Raw genomic sequence first — 22,717 nt, 5'->3', positions numbered from 1 at the left:
TTTAAATTTGATACAAAAATACCTTCAAATGTCATTAAGTGAATATAAATTTATTGGATTTTTGTTTATTTCTGTGTCATAGATCATTGATAGTATGCCAGTGGTAACAGCACCTATTGAGGAGTCAGCGCCCTTGGAACAGTTTGCAAGTACACCAGCAGATACTGTTTTGACTTCTTTTATATCTGTGTGTCCATCTTCTGAGCAAGAGAAAATTAATCATGAAAGTGATCTTCAGAATGAACTAAAACTTCAGAAATTAGATAGTCAAATTTTACAGCTTCTCAATGAAGTAACTATTTTCCACTTTTCTAAAGCATTATTTGTTTATTAAGGACAAAGTAGTTAAGGAAAAGTAAAATAAAAATTATTTCACTTAATCAGTCTCTACCTTATTGAGCTATTAACCCTTTTTCACCTCTGCTACTGAATCTCTGATTTTTAGAATCTATGAACTGTGTGTATGGACTACAATTCCTAGAATTTATTTGCATTCAGTTCTCCAACCCTCACTCCGGCATTCTTGCTCTGAGCCACAGTGATGGTTGTTTTGGGCACCATGCATTTCTGACTATAATGAATTATTACTTTGCCTTCTAGCTGGGTATAGGATAGAAAGATAGTGGTATAGGTCAGAGAGGATATTAGTCAGATGTTAGCTTGACCTAGAAATTTGTAGCTAAATATTAATATTCAAATTTTTTTTCTCGAAGTAGGGAAGAGGGTGGAAAATGTTTATGGAATGATCATGGTTCAGTGGGTTTTTAAGCCTGAACTATTATCATATATATAATGTTAACAATGCTGGATAAACAAGAGGTCTGCCTTAGGTGAGTGAGGATTAAATAATCTATGAGGATTTTGTGTGTCAGAAATCCCAAGAGTTTGAGTAACATACGTAAATAGTAATAGAACTGGGACACTAATGCCGACCTGCATATTCTTTGACATCATTATCTCTGTGAAAAGCTGTTTTGCCTTTAATTTTAGTTCTTCCTCAGCATTTTATTATAAACACTTTCATCCTTTTGCAAAATTGAAAGAATTTCTTATGAATATCAATATACTCACCAACTAGATTCTATCCTTAACATTTTACTACATCTTTTCATGTATGTGTCTATTAAACTACCTTGTGGCACATTTAAAAAAAAAGTTATACACATAACATTTCTCCCTAAAAACTTAAGTATGCATATCATCAACTAGAATTCAGTATTTCTTAAGCATTTTTATTTTGATGCAAAATACAGACATGTATATTACCTTCATCGAAAAACATGTACCTGTTACCCAAACTTTTATAAAGATGAACATTATCATCATTCTAGAATGCTTCCTCATGTCTGGCCCCTTCCACATGCAGAACTCCTCCATCCCATCCAGAGACAATCACTTCTCTTTTCTTTCCTACTGTAGATTATTTAATATTTGTTTTATAACCTAATATAAGTAGAATTGTACAGTATGTACTCTTGTGTAAGACTTCTTTGACTCAGCTTAATCTTTTAAAAATTAATCCATTTTATTATATGTGTTAGTAACTTGTTTTTATTTATTTATTTTTATATTTTATTTCAAAGATGTGGGATACAATTAAGGATTAGGTATACAAGTGGTCATCGAGTGGGTAAAATTTGGGCTTCCCATTGGTTACCACTTTGCCTGGTTTGAGATCAGGTACCCTTATTGATGTTGTTGTGTTCCCACCCCCACCCCAGCAGTATCCCACTATTGCCAATTCCTTAAAGTATTATGGTAAATGTTCAGGGCCTGTTTATGAGGGATAACATGTGGTACTTAGTTCTTTGGTTCTGCGATAGATCACTGAGTATTATAGAATCTAAATTCATCCAAGTTACTGAGAAGTCATATATTTGTCCTTCTTTATGGCTGCATAATATTTCATTGTGTACCACTTTTTTTTTTATCCAGTCCAGTTTCAATGGACAGCACAGTTGGTTCCATGTTTTTTTCAATTGTGAATAGTGCTGCAATAAACATGCATGTGCAGGTATCTTTTTTTGTAGAATTATTTGAGTTCCTCCAGGTATATTCCCAGAAGGGAGATTGCTGGGTTGTATGGAAGGTCAATTTCTAGTTCTTTTAGGATCACCACACTGTTTTCCATAGAGGTTGAACTAGTTTGCATTTCCACCAACAATGTAGAAGTGTTCCCTTTTCTCTGCATTCTCACCAGCATCTGTTGTTTGTTTTATTAATGATGGCCATTCTTACTGGAGTTAGGTGATATCTCAATGTGGTTTTGATTTGCATTTCTCTGATGATGAGTGAGGCTGAGCACTTTTTCATGTGTCTTTTGGCTGCCTGTATATCTTCCTTTGAGAAGTGTCTATTCATGTCTTTTGCCCACTTTTTAATGGGGCTGTTTGTTTTTTTCCTTTTGGCACATTTGAGTTCCTTGTAGATCCTGGATGTTAGACCTTTGTCAGATATGTAGTTGGCAAATATTTTTTCCCATTCTGTGGGTTGTCTCCCCGCTCTCTTGATGGTTTCTTTTGTTTTGCAGAAGCTTTTCAGTTTAATGGGGTCCCACTTGTCTGTCTTATCTCTTATGGCATGGGCATCTGGGATTTTGATGAGGAATTGGTTGCCTACTCTGATTTCTGTAAGGATGTTTTCTAACATTCTTATAATTTGAGGTTTTACGTTTAGGTCTTTGATCCATTTAGATTTGATTTTTATGTATGGTGGTAGGTAGAGTCCTGTTTCAATCTTCTGCATGTGATCAGCCAGTTTTCCCAGCACCATTTACTGAATAGGTTCTCCTTTCCCCAATGGTTGTTGGTGGAGGCTTTGTCGAAGATGAGTTGGTTGAGAAATTGAGGTTTTGCTTCCGGAATCTATCCTGTTCCATTGGTCCATATGCCTGTTCTTGTACCAATACCAGGGTGTTTTGATTATTGTAGCCTTATAGTAAAGTTTAAAGACTGGTAGTGTGAAACCTCCTACTTTATTTCTTTTGCTAAGGATTGTTTTAACTATTTGTAGTCGTTCATGTTTTCATATGAATTTCTGTATTGTTTCCAGGTCTAAGAAGAATGATGTTGGTAATTTAATGGTTATTGCATTGAATATGTAGATTGCCTTTGGTAGGATGAATATCTTAACAACATTGGTTTTTCCTATCCATGAACATGGAATATTTTTCCATTTGTTTGTGTCTTGTTTGAGTAGTGTTTTGTAGTTTTCATTGTAAAGGTCTTTCGTTAGGAAGATGCCAAGGTATTTGTGTGTGGGGGGGTGGCTATTGTGAATGGGATTGTGGGATTGTGCTTTTTATTTGGTTCTCTGCCAGTTTGTTGTTGGTGTATAAGAATGTGACTGTCTTTTGCATATTTATTTTGTACCCCAAGATTTTGCCAAAGTCCTTTAGCAGTGTAAAGAGGTTTTTGACAGATTCTCTTGGATTTTGAGGTATGGGATCATAATGTCAGCAAAGAGAGATAACTTAACTTCCTCTTTTCCCATTTGGATACTCCTGGTTTCCTTCTCTTGTCTAATTGCTCTACTAGGACTTGCGATACAATGTTGAACAGGAAGGATGAGAGTGGGCAGCCTTGTTCTGGTTTTCAGGGGAGATGCTTCCAGTTTATGTCCATTTAGCAATATGATGGCTGTGGGTTTTTTGTGGGTGGAACATATTTTGAGGTATACTCTTTCTGTGCCTGGTGTTCGAGGATTTTTATCAAAAAGGGATGCTGGCTTTTATCAAAGTCTTTTTCTACATCTAATAATATAATCATGTGGGGTTCTTGTTTTTATATCTGTTGATGTGTTTAATTGCATTTATGATCTTGCAGGTGTTAAACCCACCCTGCATCCCAGGGATGAAGCCTCCTTGGTCATGGTGGATGATTTTTGAGATATGTTGTTGGATCTGAAGCTTGTTTTTATTTCTTTTATAGTATTCCATTGTATGAATATACTATTTTTTTTTTCATTATCCTGTTGATGTACTATTAGCCTATTACAAGTTTATGAGTAAAGCTACATACAGTCTTTTTATTATTACCATACAGTCTTTTTGTGAATATATTTCTTTATTTCTCTTCAGAAAACAGCTAGATATACAATTTCTGGGTTATAGAGTAGAGTTATATTTAGCCCTTTGCACTCCTAGATATCTCACAGGCCACCTACCAGCAACTTGATGACATTTTTTTACAAAATAGTGAAAAGAAAATCACTTCATATTAAATAGTATAGCATTGGGACCAATTATTTTATTGTAATGATATTTGACTTTGTATTCTTCATATTGAATACTTTCCACTGGACTGTCTTCAGATTCACCTACTCTTTCTTTAATGCCTCATTCTGCTGTTATCCTGGTCAATTTTTACTTCAGACATTGTATTATTCAGTTGTAGGATTTTTATTTTTCTGTAGTTTCTGTTTGAGCTGAGTTAGCTTGTCTTTTCATTTATGAATTCATTTATATATTTTCTTATTATCTTGTTGGGCATAGTTATCACTGTTTTAAGGTTTTGGTTTGCTTATTCAAAGATTTGAGTTATCTCAGGTTAGGTCCCCATTAGTTAGCTTTTCTAATTGAGAATAGGTCATTTTCCTGGTTTTTCCTATGTTATTTTGGAATGTATTCTGGACATTTTGAATGTTATAAAGACTCTAGATTCCACTATGGTTCTCTAAAGAATGTCAACATTTTTGTTTTAGCAAGCATTTAACTTTGTTTGACTCAAGCTATAATTTTGCTCTTAAACAGCAGTTCAAATTTTACTTATTTTATTCTTTACTGGACTACTTGTAGTCTACCCATGCTGCCCTCAAGTCTGTGGGGTTTTTTCTTACCTTAGGTTTAGACTCCTTGCATGGTACTAACTCTCATATTCTCAGTCTAAAACTTAAAAAAAACAAAAACTAATTCTGATCCATTTTTTCCAAGTGTCAACTCCCCTCTAGCAAAATCCTACTTTTGTTCACTTTCAAGGCTTTTAGGTAGTTTTTGTTTGTTTTGTCTTTTTCCCAGTTTATAATTGTTATTTGCAAGAAAGTCATGCTGGCAGATACTTGCTTGTCCATATAAGAAACTGAATTCCCTGCCTTTAATTTCAAACATAACTAGTTTATAAGTCCTTAATCTCATAAAAACACATTTTAGGAAATTTTCCATTTTAATTTTTTTATACTAAATGTAACTTCTAACAATTTTTTTTATTTCTAGACTTCCAATTCAATAGATAATGTTCCTGAGAAAGACCTTAGACCAAAAAGAGATACAGATATAACTTCTGAAAGTGACTATGGAAACAGGAAAGAATGCAATAGAAAAGTTCCTCGGAGATCAAAAATCCCATATTATTCCAAAACTATTCAGACTATTAAGCACCACAGTAAAAACTACAACTCTTTTGGAAGGTACTTGTTTTAGTTTCAGAAATAAGGCATGCAGATAAAAGTTAACGTGCTTGCTAATTTCTCATGGTGGTATTACCTCACTAAAATCGAAGATTTGACTTTTCAGCCATATTGGCACTTATTTAGTCAGTACATTTATGTAGATTTATGTAAAAGGATCCCTTTCTTTGTGTCATTACCTAAGTTGCAAAATTAATGTATAAAACCACAACTTCACTATATTCATTTATAGTGGAAAATAAGACTAATCTACGTTAGTCTACATGACTAGTCTTTTCTCTCTCTGTGGGCAGATCCAAATGAGAAGCCAAGTCCTAGTCAGATGGTACTTACTGAGCTTAGGATCAAACATGGATAAGATGATTGTGTTAATACTGTCAGAATAAGGATATCTGATGTCTATACTTTCATTTTTATTTTTCTTTCTTTATTTTTTGAGTCAGGATCTCACTTTCACCCAGGCTGGAATGCAATGGAATGATCTCAGCTCATCACAGCCTCAATCTCCTGGGCTCAGGCTATCCTCCTGCCTTAGCCTCCCAGGTAGATGAGACTATAGGTGCATGCACCACACCTGTCTAATTTTTTTATTCTTTTGTAGGGACAAGGTCTCACTATGTTGCCTAGGCTGGTCTCAAACTGTTGGGCTAAAGCAGTCCTCCCTTTTCAGCCTTTCTACTGGGAGAGCCATTGCACCTGGTCTGATGTCTGTACTTTTCAGTACATGATATGTTTCATGAAACATGTCAGCATTTCAGAAATGACTAAACTGTGGGATGGGTAAAGTCAAAATATGCATAAAACATGCATAGTTTTTCTAAAATTTTGTATTTTAAACTAAGATTATTTTGTCTCTGTAATTCTTCTTTTTAAAAACTTATTCTTTCATGGTTTTTTAAATTCTTCCATAGCTACCCAGTTATACTTTTTACATACATTATGCACTCAGTCAGTCATTCAGTTCACTTTTGGGCATGACATATCCTGGACTTTCTTTGGTATGTGACTGGTAATAAAATCTATCAATCTGTTAGATTATGTGTCAGTTTTAAACTTTGAACTCCCAAAGGGTAAATATATTTACTGTTTTCTCAAGTTCTTAGATGTCATCTTACTGTAGTCCTGGATACTTAACAATACTTTTAAAGTTATTCTGATATATCCAAGAATATATTTACCCTACCTGAATATGTTGAACACTGAACATTTATAGAATCATAATCTTGTTAAAAGTCTTGAGGCACTTATTAATTAATCAACAGAGCACACCCATTCTATAATTTATGAGATAATTTGATCAAGTTACTACTGTTTTCTTTAATAAGTATCCTTTTTAAAAAGCTGTTTCCACATATGACTATAAATGTTAATGTCAGAGAGAGGTATTACAAACACCATAGTTTTCTTCCACATGTGTATACCTTTCAGGCTGCTGGTTTCCCATATTTCTTATGTTTTATTCTTTGCAGTTGCAATCGTAAAATGAAACAACCTTACTTTAGAGAACTATATGTAAGATCATCTTTAGAGAGCTGTCATATGTTACGAGAATCACAAGAGCCAAAGACTGAAATAATTAAAGTAGACAAAAGTGGTGAAGATGACAGTACTTACCGGGTATGATTTAGGAAATTAACAAGAAAATGAAAGTGAATAATCTTAGTTTAAAATACAAAATTTCAGAAAAAATACGCATGTTTTTGTGAGCAAAAAAGAATTGTTTGTAATTTATTGGAGTGATGAGAATGAGTTAGTTTTCCTTTCCTTATTTTCAGATTTTGTGTAATGTTGTTTTATGATTTTAGGGGATGTGGAAGGATGAGTAGTTTAGCCTCTAAGTTTTTTGTAATTTTTAAATGAGTGAAATTGCACATTTATTTAAGATCAAATTTAAGTGAAACCATTTGTTATATCCTTAAGGAGGGAGAAACAGTTTTAAATTTTCAAATTCTTATTTCTTGAAATATTGGTTCCTATGTTTTGGTGTGTCAAACCTTTTGAATACCTGTGGAAATTTACAGTTCTTTTAAAACAAATCTACTTTAACACACACTCAAAAAATATTGTGTATAAACTTCAAGGTTTTCATGGACTCCTGAAACTCAGTTTTGGACCCATGGATCCCACATTTAAAAGTATTCAATATTTGCTTTAACAATCCTCATAACAAGAAATTTTAGGACATGTTGATTCATTATTTTATACTTTTCATTAACTGGCCCTATTTTACTTGTTGACGCATTAGTTATTCTTTTGACTGTATTGTGCAGTGTTCTTTCAATAATAGAGTTGCCTTTTAAAATATTTTATACCCTACAGACTATTGTTTCCCCCCCCTTTATTCTCAACTGTGGAGGCTTTAACATTAAGAAAAAAAAATTATCCTTATGACAATAATAAAAATAGCAGCTAGCATTTATTAAGTGGTTATTCTTAATAACCACTGTTCTATAGACTTTACTTCCATTAATTTAATAATCACCACATCTCTTCGAAGTAGATACTGTTATTCTCATATTATAAATAAGAAAATTGAGGCAGTGAGAAGTTGAGTAACTTATCCAGGTTTATGTAACCTTGTTATTTTCTTTCAGTCCCTTGTTGAACAGCTAGATCAAGAGAGAGAAAAAAGATGGAAAGCTGAGCAAGCTGAAAAGAAACTTATGGATTATATTGAAGAGCTGCATAAATATGCAAATGAAAAAGAAGATATTCATAACCTGGCTCTACTTACCACAGATAGGTAAGGGGAAAGTATATAAACCCAAAGATATCTCATAGCTTAAGGAATACTGGCCTTAGTCTAAACTAGCAGAGGTTTGATTAAAAACAACATGTGGTTTTAGTTTGATCTGAATTAATTTTCTTAGAAGAGTTAGTGCTTTATTAGCCTGTTACATCAACAAGGACTTCAAGGTATATTTGAGCCCTTAAGCTAGGAGGTGTCAGATAAATAAGCATTATAAGTGGAGAATAGCATAGCAAGAGACTAGAGCAGAGTATAGCAAATTTTTCTGTAAAAGGCAAGAGTTGGCATCCTTTTCTTTTTTTGCTTTGTGAGTCATATCTGATCTCTTGTCATGTATTCATCTTTTGCAGTGAGCTTTGGTATTAGATAGCCCAGTTTCTTAATTCTAATGTTTTTATTTTTCCATCCTATTTTATCTCCCATCTCATCTGTTTTTATCTATATTGCATTCTGTAGTAGTTTGTCTTATTCCGTGAAAATACCAGTTTTCTAAATTACGGTAACTTTTTTTTTCTTGTTCTCTATAATTGTTTCTAAAGTTATGCATGTAACTGATGGTTTTGTGATATTGACATGGTATTTCCTACACCACTACATTGTTCTCTCTTATGTGTACCTATAGAGTATAAGGAAAATTATATTACCCAACATGTGTGCTATGAGAACCTCTGTAATTATGAAGCTGTGCTGCATTATGCCATTACTAGTTCTTCCAACACCACCTACCAACTTACTGCCTTACTTGTGTTTGGGGAATTGCTATCTCTCAATTGATACATGAAGAATCTGGGTGAGACTGAAGGAACAGGATGGTTAAATTAATGGTGCTCTGACTACTTCAGAAAAACAGTACCCTTGCTTGCAGTAAGTGCATAGGTAACCAACATTATGGAATGACAGATTTATAAAGACCTTGTGACTCAGTCGTGGATAGGCAATAGAGGTGAAAGGCTATGTCTTCCTTTTTACAGAATGAAAGTAAAAACCTGAGTGTTCTAGGAGTTTTAATATTAATGTGGTTCCATTTCTTTACAGTTAAAATTTCTCCCAGATTTTAACATTATGGGGTTTCTTTTTTAGGGGATTTAGCTGAATGTGTACGAATTATTGCTTTATTCTATATTGTGGGTATTAAGCAAGATATTATACCATGTCTAGGGCTGCTAGCTAGATTTTATTTAAATTGGAAGGCTTTGAACACACATCACCTTTATTCTTACTTAATCCATCTATTATTGTGCTCATGTTTCCCAAGTTACCTATTGTTCTCTTGAAAACTCAGCCTTAGTCTTCTCTGATTTTTCTTTTATATACACCCCCAAATGTTTGTCTGTGATTAGAGTTTTACCAATGTTGATATTTCTTTGTGTGTTTTGCTAGGGACTTTTTATCTCTAATACAGGGTCTGGCATCTAGGTGCCATGCTATAAGTATGTGTTATCTCAAAAAGTATCTCTCGCCTACTGTGATATCTTTATTGTCCAAATCTCCTTGATGACCAGATCTGTTCATCTAATTTTCGCTGTAAATGCCTTGCCAATATTTCTCATAAGTGTCTTAAAATCAGCATATCTGTAGGTGGACTCATTCTGCTTCTTCTGTATTTCTTGCCCTAATAGGTTCATTCTAGCATCCACCTAAGCTAAAAATATAAGCGTTATTTCTTTTTCTTTGTCATCTCACAACCAGCCAGTTGGTGTTGATATCTTATTCATTCTATTTCTTAAAAGGTGTTAAACTATCTCCTCTTTATCCCAACACTGTTGCTTTAGTTTAGGCCCTTATCTCTTGCTTAGATGATTGCTCCAGTGCTGTTTCTCTGTAGCTTCTCTGCCCTCATTCCACATATACTCCAACACTTTCATATAATATACCAAACAGGAGTTAAAAGAATGAACAAAGGAAGTACAGTTTGGAGAGCATGCTGATTAAAGGCAAGAAGAGAGGTGGTAAGGACAAGACTTGGAGAAATGACCATATATCGAATTTGATAGATATATATTTTTTAATGTGACTTGGAAATTACAGTAGATACACATGGGGTAGCTGCCTAGCTCAGTAGTTTCTTTATGAGGCTGTGTCTTTGTCCATTTCCCTCTTTAAAACATATATTCTGTCATTAATCTCCTGCCTATATCATAGAGTTAAGAGGTGAGCACCTGACCCACGTTGGGTAAACATAATACCTTAACTGTGGCCACTGTGATTAGTTCATGGGATGGACATAGGAATTCAGTTGGACTAATCAGAGCCTTCCCTGGGTCTCAGAAGTTAAGCTAGCGAAAGGTAATCTTTCCTATTTGATTCTCAGAGCTATTAGAATATGATCCCAGAGTTATATGTGGCCTTCCTCCTTTATGCTCTGCCCCAGACATAAAGATGCCTGCAGTAGGAAAAACTGAAGCCAGCCTCTAGAAGTCAGATATTGAGAGTCCTGACAGTGTTCATGTTCTTGGTTTCAGTGGTCCCTCAGAATAGTGCCATGCCATCTGTCTCTAGGTTTGCTTATGTGAGTCAGTAAATGCTCTCTTTGCATTTAAATTAGCTAAGAGTTTTCCATTGTAGTCAAAGGGTTCTAACTAATACAATGCTGAGATTAATACTTGGTGTCTAGGTTAGATACAGGAAGTTCAAAGTTAACTTGCAGGTAGCTATTCCTGTAGCAATTCTGTAACATGGCTTTATAATTATATTTAGTCTTTTCTCTCTGCTAGATACTGAGTACCTTGAAGGCAGAAGGCAGAAACTGCATCTTACGCATTTTATTTACTTTTAAGTCCACAGCTAGCACAATGCCTGGAACAAATTAAGTGTTTAGTAAAGTTCTGCTGTTGGCTCAGCCTGTAATCCCAGCACTTTGGGAGGATTACAAAGGATTAAAATCCTCAAGAGGATTGCCTGAGCCCGGAGGTTTGAGACCAGCCTGGGCAACTTGGTGAGACCTCGTCTCTACAATAAATCAAAAAGTAAGCTAGGCGTGGTAGCACGTGCCTGTAGTTCCAGCTACTTGGAAGGCTGAGGCGGAAGGATCGCCCCAAACCCAGTAGGCAGAGGCTGTAGTGGCCATTGAGTGTGCCACTGCACCCCAGCCTGGGGAACAGAGTGAGACTTCAACTCAAAAAAAAAAAAAAATGTTCTGCTGTTGAATAGTGAAGTTCACATAAGATAAAGTTTTGTTAATTTATGTAGAATGTTTTCCCTCAGAGCATAATGTTAGGTTTGGAGATGGGAAAAACATTGTTTGTTTTTCAGCCAGTTTTTATAGTAATTATAGTTTGCAACATACTTCAAGTCTTGTTCTCTGCTGTTTTAACACCTACTACAATTTTTATCATTTTTATATGTGTAGTATAATGCTTAATTTCTGTTTTAGGCTAAAGGAAATTATTTTTAAAGAGAGAAATTCCAAAGGACAACTTGAAGTTGTTGTTCACAGACTTCAAAATGAAATTAAAAAATTAACTATTGAACTAATTAATGCAAGAAATCAACAAAAGGATCACCATAAACATTTAAGAACCCTGGAGAAAGCATTAGAAAAAATGGAGAGACAAAAAGGGCAACAGCAGGCAGCACAGGTATTTCTGTGTTTTAATGTATCTGTGACATGGATTAACACAAATGTATAACTTCTATCTTGAAACAAATTATGCCATTTAGTAAACCTAAAAGATGTTAGGTTATATGCAAAAATTAAATTACTGTTAATTTAAATATAACAGTCATGTAGCCTGTTGAATTACATCTAAATTAAGGCTACTAGCACTTGCACAAAATAATTAAAAAGAAGACTTGGTGAAAATATTGCAGGCAGTTAAGCTTATATGCTGAAAGAGCTAGTTTTTAAGTCTTTAAGGTACTTGAAGGAATTTCATTTTCATGCTTTCTGAATGGAAATTATCATTAAAATTTGTGATACAAATAAGCAGTAGTTAATGCTAAAGTATTTGTTGCTTCCAAGGCTGTACTTTGTGTGACCTTAGCATAAATAATTTAATAAATTTCGAAAATCAACTTAGTCTAGGTCCTGTCATTTAGAAGGCACTTTTCTTTTAATGGGAACTGGCATTAAAGTAGGGAAGATTATCTGAATACTGTAATTTTGTGTCTTATACTCAGATTAGACTTATCCAAGAGGTAGAGCTCAAAGCCTCAGCTGCTGATAGAGAAATAAACTTACTCAGAACTTCCCTTTGTCAAGAAAAAGAACAAGTGCAACAACTTCATGAACTTCTTGCATTAAAAGAGGAGGAACACAGGTAAATGAAAAATGTTTGACTATGTTGACCTTAAGAATGGGGGGGAAAGCACTTGATTCTCCCCTCTTTCAGTAAAGACATTGATGGAATATTGGTGAAGTCTAACAAAATTAGCTCATGGAAAATGCCATGTTAATGTATGCATATGAATTGGTCCTATAGCAAAAACTAGTAAATAAAAAACAAATAGGTGACTTTGTTATCGGCATTTGAGGTATGGGCTTATAACAATAAAGCTTATTTTGCATTTTTCCAAACGCAACCAAAAGTTGGTCTTATGTGAAGAGAAAACTTTTAATTGACCTCCAAGTAACTACTTATGAAATTAATTAATCAGTATTCTTTATTTCTCTGAGGCAGTGTTCTGTGAACTTTTTCTGTAATAGATCACAGAAAATATTTCAGACTTTGCAGGCCATAATTGACTTTACCTTTGTAATACAAAAGTAGCTATAGATAGTATATAAATGCATGGACTTGACTGTATACCAGTCGAAGTTTATTCACAAAGCAAAAGGCACCAGGTCAGATTTGGCCTATGGACTGCAGCATATCAACTCTTGCTCTATAGAGTCCACAGAAATTTTAATGTTTTCAGCTAGTTCTATTTACTGTTCTACTAACTGAATTGTATGATTGCTGTAGGTTAATTGTATTTATTCCCAAACCTGTTTTGTTTTTGTACTCACATAAATTTTTAATGCATAAAGTAAATTTTAGTGCTCTGGGGAAATTGTCATGTCAATGAGAGAGACAACTATAAAAGATTGGAGGGAAATAATCACAGAAATCTCGATTTTGCACTTAGTTTACTTTATAAATGTCTTTTAAGTTTTCATTCCAGTTTAAAGAAACCAAAATTGGAAATAATGGATTTTACATTATGGATTTGAGTTATGTAAGAAAAATAGTGGAGAACTCTAAGGAATGAACTCATGTTTAAATAAAAAACAACCCCATATCAAAAGAGTCATAAATATTTTTATATTTTAACTGACTTTTTCTACTCACCAACCACCAGTATTTATTGTAAGTCATAGACTTAGCCAGAGTAGTAGATACAGTAAAGCAGAACTTAGCTAATGCAATTGCACCTAAAAAATTTCAGAAGCCATAGAATGATTCTGAACTATCTCAATGAAGTTAAAATGTGACATACTTTTCTTATCTCCATTACCATTACATACAAATAAAACTCATATTCTTTTCATACTTACCTATTTCCTATTTCTGTGTTTGAAAGTGAGGTGCTAATATTAAATTAACAATCAGAATATAGAATATTAAGAACTTTTAAAGACCTTTAAAATGTTTGTTTTCAGGTGAACATCATCCTTTGATTTTTGTTTGTTTTTTATTGCAGAAAAGAACTTGAAACAAGAGAGTTTTTTAGTGATGCTGAGTTCCGGGATGCCTTAGCTAAAGAAATTGCCAAAGAAGAAAGAAAACATGAGCAAGTTGTAAAAGAATACCAAGAGAAAGTTGGTGTATTAAGCCAGCAGTATATGGATTTAGAAAATGAATTTCGTTTTGCTTTAACTATTGAAGCCAGAAGATTTCAAGATGTAAGAATTGACTTCTAGCTCTTTATTGAAAACAGAATCAGCAAAATACAGTTTGATGAGAGGTTTTAGAATCCTAGGTGTATTCATTGTTGGCTCTGTGATCTTAAAAAAATTGTATAAATTCTTAGAGCCTTAATTTCCTCTAGTAAATAATAGCTACTGTTTACTGTTGCAAAAACTAAGTGAGATTGTAAATGGTGAAGTAAAAAGAGCACTGGAAAAAGGAATTGGGGAACTTGCATTCCCTCCTATTACTATAGCGGAGGAATTGGCAAAACTAAAGCCCCACAGGCCAAATAAGGCCCTCTGCCTTTAAAAAAAAATTTTAATAAAGCTTCATTGAAACAATGTCATGCTCATTTGTTTACATATTACCTATGGCTGCTTTTATATTGCAAAGAGTTGCAACAGAGACCAGTGGCCTGGCTTATAAAGCTTAATAATTTACTGTCTGGCTTTTTAAAGAAAAATTTTGGTAACCCCTGCTGTTAGAGGAACAATCTTGCTCCTAAGGCCAATCCATCAGGTATACACTAGATCCCATTTTCTCTTGCTTACTCAAGGATGTGACTTCAACAGATCTCTCTCACTCTTTTACAGCAGCAGTTTTCCCTGTGTATTGGATCATTCCCTTCAGTATATGAACATACTGTTATTGCTCTCATTTTAAGAAAACTCTCTTGATCCTGTTTTTTCCTTTGGTTACTACATTGTTTCTCTGCTTCCATTTACAACAGAACTTCTCAAAAATATGTACTTGCTTTCTGATTTTTCTACTTCTCTTCCCTTGCACCTGTTCTGGTCAAGTTTTTATTTCTACTGCTCTACTATCATTGCTCTAGTCAGAGCCACCAGCAGTGTCCATGCTATAAAAGTCATCAGTCAGCTTAGTCCTCATTTAATCTAACCTAGGTGCAGCATTTGACAGGGTTGGTCTCTTTTTTTCTCCACCAGTCTCTCTTCATGTGGTTTTCAGCACATAGCATTTCTTAGATTCTTTGGCTTTCTGTTATTTTACTACTTTTTAGTCTCTTTTGTTGGTTTCCCCTATTTTCTCCACAGTGTCATTATTGGAATGCCTAAATTTCAATCTCATTTTCTTATCTAGACATACTTATTCTCTTAGTAACTCTAGCATCATATATTATATCTCCAGCCTGGACCTTTTGCCTGAATTCCAAACTTACATGTCTAACCTCCTATTTAACGTATTTTGCTTAACTATTGATTCCGCCCCCACCCCTCAAAAACTTTTACCTCAGCAGTCTTCCTATCTCAGTTAATGGCATCTTTCTTGGTGCTTAGGCCAAAAACATTTGAGTCATTGTTGATTCCTCTTTGACAATCCCAATTCAGTGCCTCATGGGATTCACGTGTTAATATGTATCTGGCCATTTCTTACCATCTTCTGACACTGACACTCTGATATACATTACATTATCGTTCACCTGTATTATACGAAGAGTTTTCAAATTGGTCTTCTTGCCTAAATCCTTGCCCCCCACCCCATCAGTTTATACCAAACACAGCAGCTGAAATATTCTTTTAAGATACAAGTTAGATCATAAGATGACTCCTCAAAGACTTCCATTTTCCCTCCGTTTTATTGAGAGTAGTCATCAAAACACTTCACAATCTAGCCCCCGATTTCATCTCCAACTGTCCTCCCCTTTATTCATGCCACTCCAATGACAACTTTCTTATTCCTGTTCTTCCAGCATGTCTGGCACACTACTGCCTAGAAGACTTCTCTCTTACATATTTGTGTAGCTCCATTCCTTACCTCCTTCCAGTTATTGCTTCAGTGTTACTTTATCAATGATTATGCCATTTAAAATTGGGCCTGTTTCTCCCAACACTTTACATCCCTCTAACCTTTTTTTTTTTTTTACCCGTGCATATATCATTTAACATGATGTATAATTTGTTATGCTTGTTATTGTCAGTTCCTACCCATTTTAGTCTGTGTTATTCGTTGATGCATTCCAGTGCCTAGAACAATGTCTGGCAAAGAAGAGGCCCTCTGTAAATACTTACTGTATGAATGATTTCTGGTTGTAGATTTGACGCTAATTCCCTTGGTACTTTAGGCAAAGATACAATAACCTTCCTGGGTCTCTGTTCCATCTGGAAATTAGTAGATTGAAACAAATTACCTCTAAACTTTATTATTTAGATAAACTCTATGATTCTCAAAATGAAAGATATAAACTGTTTCCGGAAGCAAATTCTAATTATTTGGAGAGCTGCTATTTATATAATGCAATTTTGAAATATAGGTTAAAGATGGTTTTGAAAATGTTGCAACTGAGCTAGCAAAGAGCAAACATGCTCTTACATGGGCTCAACGAAAAGAAGATGAGTCTTCCTCTTTAATTAAAGATCTGACCTGTATGGTGAAGGAACAAAAAACAAAACTCGCAGAAGTTTCCAAATTGAAACAGGAAGCAGCAGCAAATTTACAGGTAAGACTTTGTAACATTATATTTCCTTTTTAATTTTTTACTTTATGTTCTCAAGTGTGTTGTGATAATTTTAGAAAATGCACAAAAGTAACTTTTAAATGATGCTAATGTATTGTGTATGAGAAAAATAATGCAATTAAAGAGATTAAATTCATGATTTCAGATTATATTGCTTACATAGTAGTTAAGTAAAATTAGTGAATTAATTTTAAGAAATATTAATTAAATAGGTGCTAGCTGTACAGTGATACAGCAAAAATTGTAAAGATGATTGATACTCATATGTCTGACATTTGGGGAACTCCACTTGGATTGCTGATGCCAGTTTTGTGGTGGTGCTGGTGGTTTTAGATATGCTTAGCTGTAATAATTTTTAAATAAATGTCTTTATTGCTGTTGTCTCCTTTTTAAACATTAGTGCTGTTTTACCCAAGATAACATATCTAGTGAAAAGTGACTTTTAAACTATTGGTGTAAATGCGTGATGAGAAATTTTGAGTATTACACATATATTTAGTTGTTCTTTAACAATTTTAGAATAAAATTCAGAATGTTTAAAGGAGTGGCTCCTAAAATGTGACTTTTTATTTATTGACCTATATTTATATTTAGTTAGTAAAAGTAAAATTTTTGATGTAAAATTTGGCAACATTTACTTTGTATATGCTTAAATAACATTTTTTCTCATAAATTGCAAAAAAAGCACTTAATTTATTTTTTTATCCCCATTTTTTTGGGGGGGATATACAGAATCAAATCAACACTCTTGAAATTTTAATTGAAGATGACAAGCAGAAGAGTATTCAAATAGAACTTCTCAAGCATGAAAAAGTCCAGCTTATTTCCGAGCTAGCAGCCAAGGAATCACTGATTTTTGGTTTAAGGACAGAAAGAAAAGTGTGGGGACATGAGCTGGCACAACAGGGTAAAATTCTCAAATTTTCAAAGAGAAAATAGCCTATTGTCAACCAACAAATCTGGGTATTGAAGAGGAAAAGAAAGACTTAAATCTGCCTAAAGACACCCAGAAAAACCTGGAATGATAAGTAGGCATTTTCCTGCCAAACAGGAGTGAAGTGCTCTTAGGAAATGGGAAATATGAGAGGGGACCCAAAACAAACCCCAGAATGTATTTATTAAAAATTGTTTATTTATTCTTACGCATTTAAACTTCGATTACCTTCAAAGTATTCTCCATTTGATGCAATGCATCTACCAAGATTGTTTTCCACTGTTCAAAACAGTTTTTGAACTCATCAATTTTTTTACCTTTTAGTGCTTCTCCTGGTTTTTGTTTCACTTCTTCCACATTACCAAAACACTTCTCTTTGAGGCCTTTTTTCATCCAGGGACATAGAAAAAAAATCACTCAGGACAAAACCGTATAAATGTGTGGTATGCAAGTTGTGCTGCTTTGGTCAAAAGCTGCTGAACAGTCAGCATAGTGTGTCAGGTCTGTTGCCATGATGGAAGAACTAGTTACCTGTTTGCCACAAATCAGGATGTTTCTTTTGTAAATCATGACACAACCTTCTCAAAACTTCCATATAAAAACTTTGGTTGGCCATTTGATCCAGAGGAAGAAATTCCAAGTGTACTACAAGGAAGCCATCCCCCAAAAGATAATTCTGGGTTGTTGTTTTTTTGGGTACCCTCTCGTAGTTTATTACACCAATTGAGAAATTGTAGCTCTGAATTAAAAAAAAAAAAGGTTGTAGCTCTGATTTTTTTAAATTGTTTTCTTCACATGATAATATGGCCATTTTTCTGAACCATGTGTACTATTGCAATACTGTATCTAAATGTTAAAAATAATTATTTCTTATATAGTGATTTTAAATTATTTGAACAATATGCAACATTTTTTTCTTCATATTTTTGTAAAATGTATTGTTCATGAAGAAATGTAATGAATAAAAATCACTTCAGGTTTAGATAAACCCTCGGTCTTATTCCCTTTCCAATCACTATAAAGCAAGAGGTATACACTGTTTTATGGCATTCATAGGTACTTTTAAAATTATGAATAACTAGATCTAAGCATTTTTATTATCATTTTATTTGAATGTCATAACACAAATATTACTTATATGAGTTACTTAACTTTATTTATGATTTTAGGGTTTTTAATAGCCACAAGTGTTTAGAAAGCCTTTTTGTTGACTTCCCCTTTCTTCTTTGTGTGGTGCTATTATGTGTTTTGTTTTATTCAGTTTTTGTCTTTATTTATAATATTATATATTGTAAATTAGAATTCCATAAAACACAAAAGCCCCACGGTGTTTTTAAGTTTGTGACTAACGGTATTTGTTTCATAGGATCTTCCCTAGCCCAAAACCGTGGAAAATTGGAGGCCCAAATTGAAAGTTTATGTAAAGAGAATGAATGTCTGCGAAAGGCAAATGAAAGTGATAGTGATACTTTAAGAATAAAGAGCAAAATCATAGAAGACCAAACTGAAACAATTAAAAAATTAAAAGATGTAAGTTTACATTTTATTTTGGTTAAAGAGCAAATAGCAGGTTTGAAAATCTGGATCAGTATATCCTAAAAATATTTGTTTTAATGTTTCCCAACTGTCGTAGACTATCGTGTGTTTTCTTTTATAATATTTGCCCCTTTGCTCTTAAAAGTTTTACATGATATTTATTAATTTGAAGTAAACTTCAAACTTTTATGGAGAATTTTATTGCAGCCTTCAGAATAACTAGAAATATTCAGTGTCAATAAGGGTCTAGGAGTCATAAGAAAATTGACATTTCATATGTTTAAAGTATTTTTTAAAAGATAATTTAAGCCATATCTAATTAACAAGAATGTGAAACATTTAAGACTCATAAGACTAAAGTACTGATTTTTTTTTCTACTGTTTTTTTTCTTGAAGTGTTTACAAGAAAAAGATGAACACATCAAAAGATTACAAGAACAGATAACTGAAATAGAAAAATGTACTCAAGAACAACTTGATGAAAAATCTTCACAACTGGATGATGTACTTGAGAAATTGGAAAAGCACAATGAAAGAAAAGGAAAACTAAAACAACAGTTGAAAGAAAAGGAATTAGAACTTGAAGAAATTAGAAAAGCTTATAGGTACTATACAGTATTTCTCACTGAGAAATAAAATGTTGCTTAATAACTTCACATACCCAATTTACTTTTTAAATTACCTCTTCTCCTATTAGTACACTTAATCAGAAGTGGCGTGATAAAGGAGAACTTCTATGTCATCTTGAAACACAAGTAAAAGAAGTGAAAGATAAATTTGAAAACAAGGAAAAAAAACTTAAGGCAGAAAGAGACAAAAGTATTGAACTACAAAAGTAAGCATTAAATTCTAAAGTATTTGGAATCTTTTTAATTATAAATATTGTGGGATGGGTGAAATACAAAAAAGAGGGGCTAAAAAACATGATGGATAGTTATTTGCTAAGAAGTATATTTCTATTCCTTCTGCAAAATGAATACAGTAATAGTTCTCCCTTAAATGTTAGCTGTGAGGTTGAAATTTTATATATGTGTATTTATGAATACATATGGTTTATATGAATTATATAGTTCTTAGAACAGTGATTGACACATAGTAATTGCTGTATGAGCATTTTGTTTTTATTACTATGATTATTGTTTTAAAACTCTGTTTGAAAGCACCCAGTGATATTTTTAGTTGATGTAAGTGGAATTTATAGGAGAAAGTTCATTGACTGCAAGGGGCAATGAGCTCCTGAAGAAGCTGGAACAGGTTTACATAACACAAGCTGTGAGGATGAGAGCTAATTATAAAGAGAGGAAAGAAAATATATATACCTGGCTGCCATTCTTGTGGTGGATTCCATTAAATACTCCAGAAGAAGTAAGGTTTTACCTTGTAAATGATATAACTAGGCTTGTTAAAGTTGAGGCACCTTGAAAAATAAGTAACATCATTGATGATCAGTTATCATGTCAAGATATAGAGTGATATAGGCAATATGGCATATGGGTAGCCCAAAAACTTTTAGAGCTAGGCTGTTATATCAAATCTAATAGAACCTGGAACTAGATTTCTATATTTGAATGTAGTGTAATGAAAAAGTGTTATTATACTCTACAGAAAGCTTTGTTTTAAAGCACAGTTATTTGTCTGTTAATAGGCGCTATTCTACTTTGCTTTCTGCCAAGCACTAATAAGAGACATTGGCTCAGAACCTAGTGCAAAAATGTCTATCCTGCTAGTAACAACTTTACAGTTAGAAATCTTTCATATCCTAAAAGAAACAGTCATTTTCTGTAATTAGCAAAAACCTAATAAAACTTATGAAGCCTAGCAATTTTTAGAATGTTTTATATTACATTATTCCTCATGTCATTAAAAATAAAACAATGCAGACCTGATTTTATACATTAATGCCTTTATGACTAATATCGGTATAATACTTTAAATTTAATGGAATTATAAGAAAACTAACAAGTTATTGTTACTAATAATAGGTTTTGTTTGTATAGCTTTTTACAATTTTTAAATTGATTTCATCTATCTTATTTTAAACCTGACAATAATCCTGTAAGGTTGGCAGAACAGGCAGAATTGTCCTGTTTTGTAGTTGAAAACTTGAACTTACAGTGTATGACTTGCCTCAGTCCCATGGCTAAGTGGTACAGTAAAAGAAAGTCTTTTGTTTCATGGCTCATGTTCAGTCTGTTTTTACTGAGGGCCATACCAAAACTAGGAAATGTATTCATTATATGGACTTTACCTTTACCTTACTTATTAATATTGTGATTGATATTGTGCCTCTAAGATACTTTTAGCATGAAAATTTTGTTAATTTCACTTGATTTGTTTTTTCTGTGTTATAAACATTAGTGTGTTCATTAAGTTAAACCATTTATATATAGTATGCATTTCTCAAACTGTCACACTGCAATTACATGGAGAAAAAAATGATTGATAGTAGTCATCTGTGAAGGTGCTCATAAACTGTACCTTTAGACTCAGAATAAACGGGGAAACAGAACACTCTAACTTTTAGAAGATGAAAGTGTAACAAACTTTAATGACATTACCGTAGACCAATCTGTTATTCTAATCAATTCTGCTGGGTGATGAACTACTTATATCTTTAGTTTTCCTGTGATAGTCCTTTGATAGTTTCATAATACTGAGTTAGGTTTCCATTAAAGTATAGAATGTAAGAACTGCCACCTGAGAAGAAATAACATCCTAATGTATATACTCACACACAGCACTTATTCATGTGTATATGTGGATGTTTTTGTTTTTTTAAGGGATGCAATAGAAAAGCTTCATAATATGGATGATGCCTTTAAAAAGCAAGTTGATGCAATTGTTGAAGCTCATCAAGCTGAAATATCACAAATGGCCAGTGAAAAGCAAAAATGTATTGACTCTGCAAATTTAAAGGTACTGTAAGTAAAATTCACTTTGATAATCAGTATTAAATGGTAATAGCTAAATATAATTGAATTTTGAGAATAAGAGAAAAGGTAGCATGATTTTATGACCGAATAAATATGAAGGATGTTGTCAAAACTATTACCAAAACAGGCCAAAATGTGGTAATACTTAGACTAATTGTAGAACATAATTCTGATGGAACCAAAATTGTAAGTTTGATTCTGGTTTGCTTCTGCTCCATGATCTCTGAATAAAAATATCTGTATCTAACCAATTTTGGATGGTAGTCTGTTTGGTGGCACATAGGCAGGATAAGAATATGGAAGTATTTTTTCCAGTACCCTGGGAAAAATTCTTAAAGAGAACTCTGTTATTAATAAGTGTTCGAGACTATCAGCTTTATTATTTTGTTATTATTGGTAAAATGGAGTTAAATCAGAGGCAAACACCAGAATCACCTTTGAACCTTTTTAATAATACACATTCATGAGTTCCCCTCAAGACACTTTTCATTCACTAGGTCTGGAGTCAAACCCAGGTGTTTAAAATTCCACAGATGATTTTTGATGTGACCACTCTAATGAGATCTGCTACATTAGAGGATAATATTGAATTTCCACTTTTTTCTTGATTTTTGACATGGTAATAAGAAACTAAGGTTTTCTAGTGCATGTCTTAAACTATAAAGCTGGAGATCCAGAAATCATCAACTGGAAATGAGTTCAACAACTGAAAGACAAAGTTATATTCCATATAGAAATTATAATCAAGGTTAATGTTTAAATAATAGTATATTCAGGACTCTATGCAAACAGAAAGAGGGCGTAAGGTCTTTGGAGATAATCTCAATGAATAAGAAAATATAACGTCCAAAATTT

The 22,717-nt window shown here is 33.3% G+C and overlaps 1 protein-coding gene across 2 annotated transcripts in view; it reads left to right on the top strand.

Annotated features, from left to right (window-relative positions):
- LRRCC1 (leucine rich repeat and coiled-coil centrosomal protein 1) overlaps nt 1-22,717 on the top strand; it is a 32,969-nt gene that overhangs the window by 8,579 nt on the left and 1,673 nt on the right. For both annotated transcript variants that reach the window (XM_008065224.2, XM_021716128.1), the window contains 13 exons: nt 83-292; nt 5,210-5,403; nt 6,873-7,020; nt 7,998-8,146; nt 11,526-11,730; nt 12,272-12,411; nt 13,775-13,976; nt 16,256-16,441; nt 17,192-17,366; nt 18,760-18,923; nt 19,326-19,534; nt 19,627-19,764; nt 21,710-21,845. In XM_008065224.2, the coding sequence (XP_008063415.1) occupies nt 83-292; nt 5,210-5,403; nt 6,873-7,020; nt 7,998-8,146; nt 11,526-11,730; nt 12,272-12,411; nt 13,775-13,976; nt 16,256-16,441; nt 17,192-17,366; nt 18,760-18,923; nt 19,326-19,534; nt 19,627-19,764; nt 21,710-21,845 (2,256 nt within the window). The remainder of the gene's footprint in view (nt 1-82; nt 293-5,209; nt 5,404-6,872; nt 7,021-7,997; nt 8,147-11,525; nt 11,731-12,271; nt 12,412-13,774; nt 13,977-16,255; nt 16,442-17,191; nt 17,367-18,759; nt 18,924-19,325; nt 19,535-19,626; nt 19,765-21,709; nt 21,846-22,717) is intronic.

Source organism: Carlito syrichta, unplaced genomic scaffold (assembly GCF_000164805.1).
Source record: "Carlito syrichta isolate Samal-C Ts95f unplaced genomic scaffold, Tarsius_syrichta-2.0.1 Scaffold308192, whole genome shotgun sequence".
NCBI lineage: Eukaryota > Metazoa > Chordata > Mammalia > Primates > Tarsiidae > Carlito > Carlito syrichta.
Note: the sequence above shows the minus strand (reverse complement) of the source record. Positions and strands in the feature narration are given on the sequence as shown.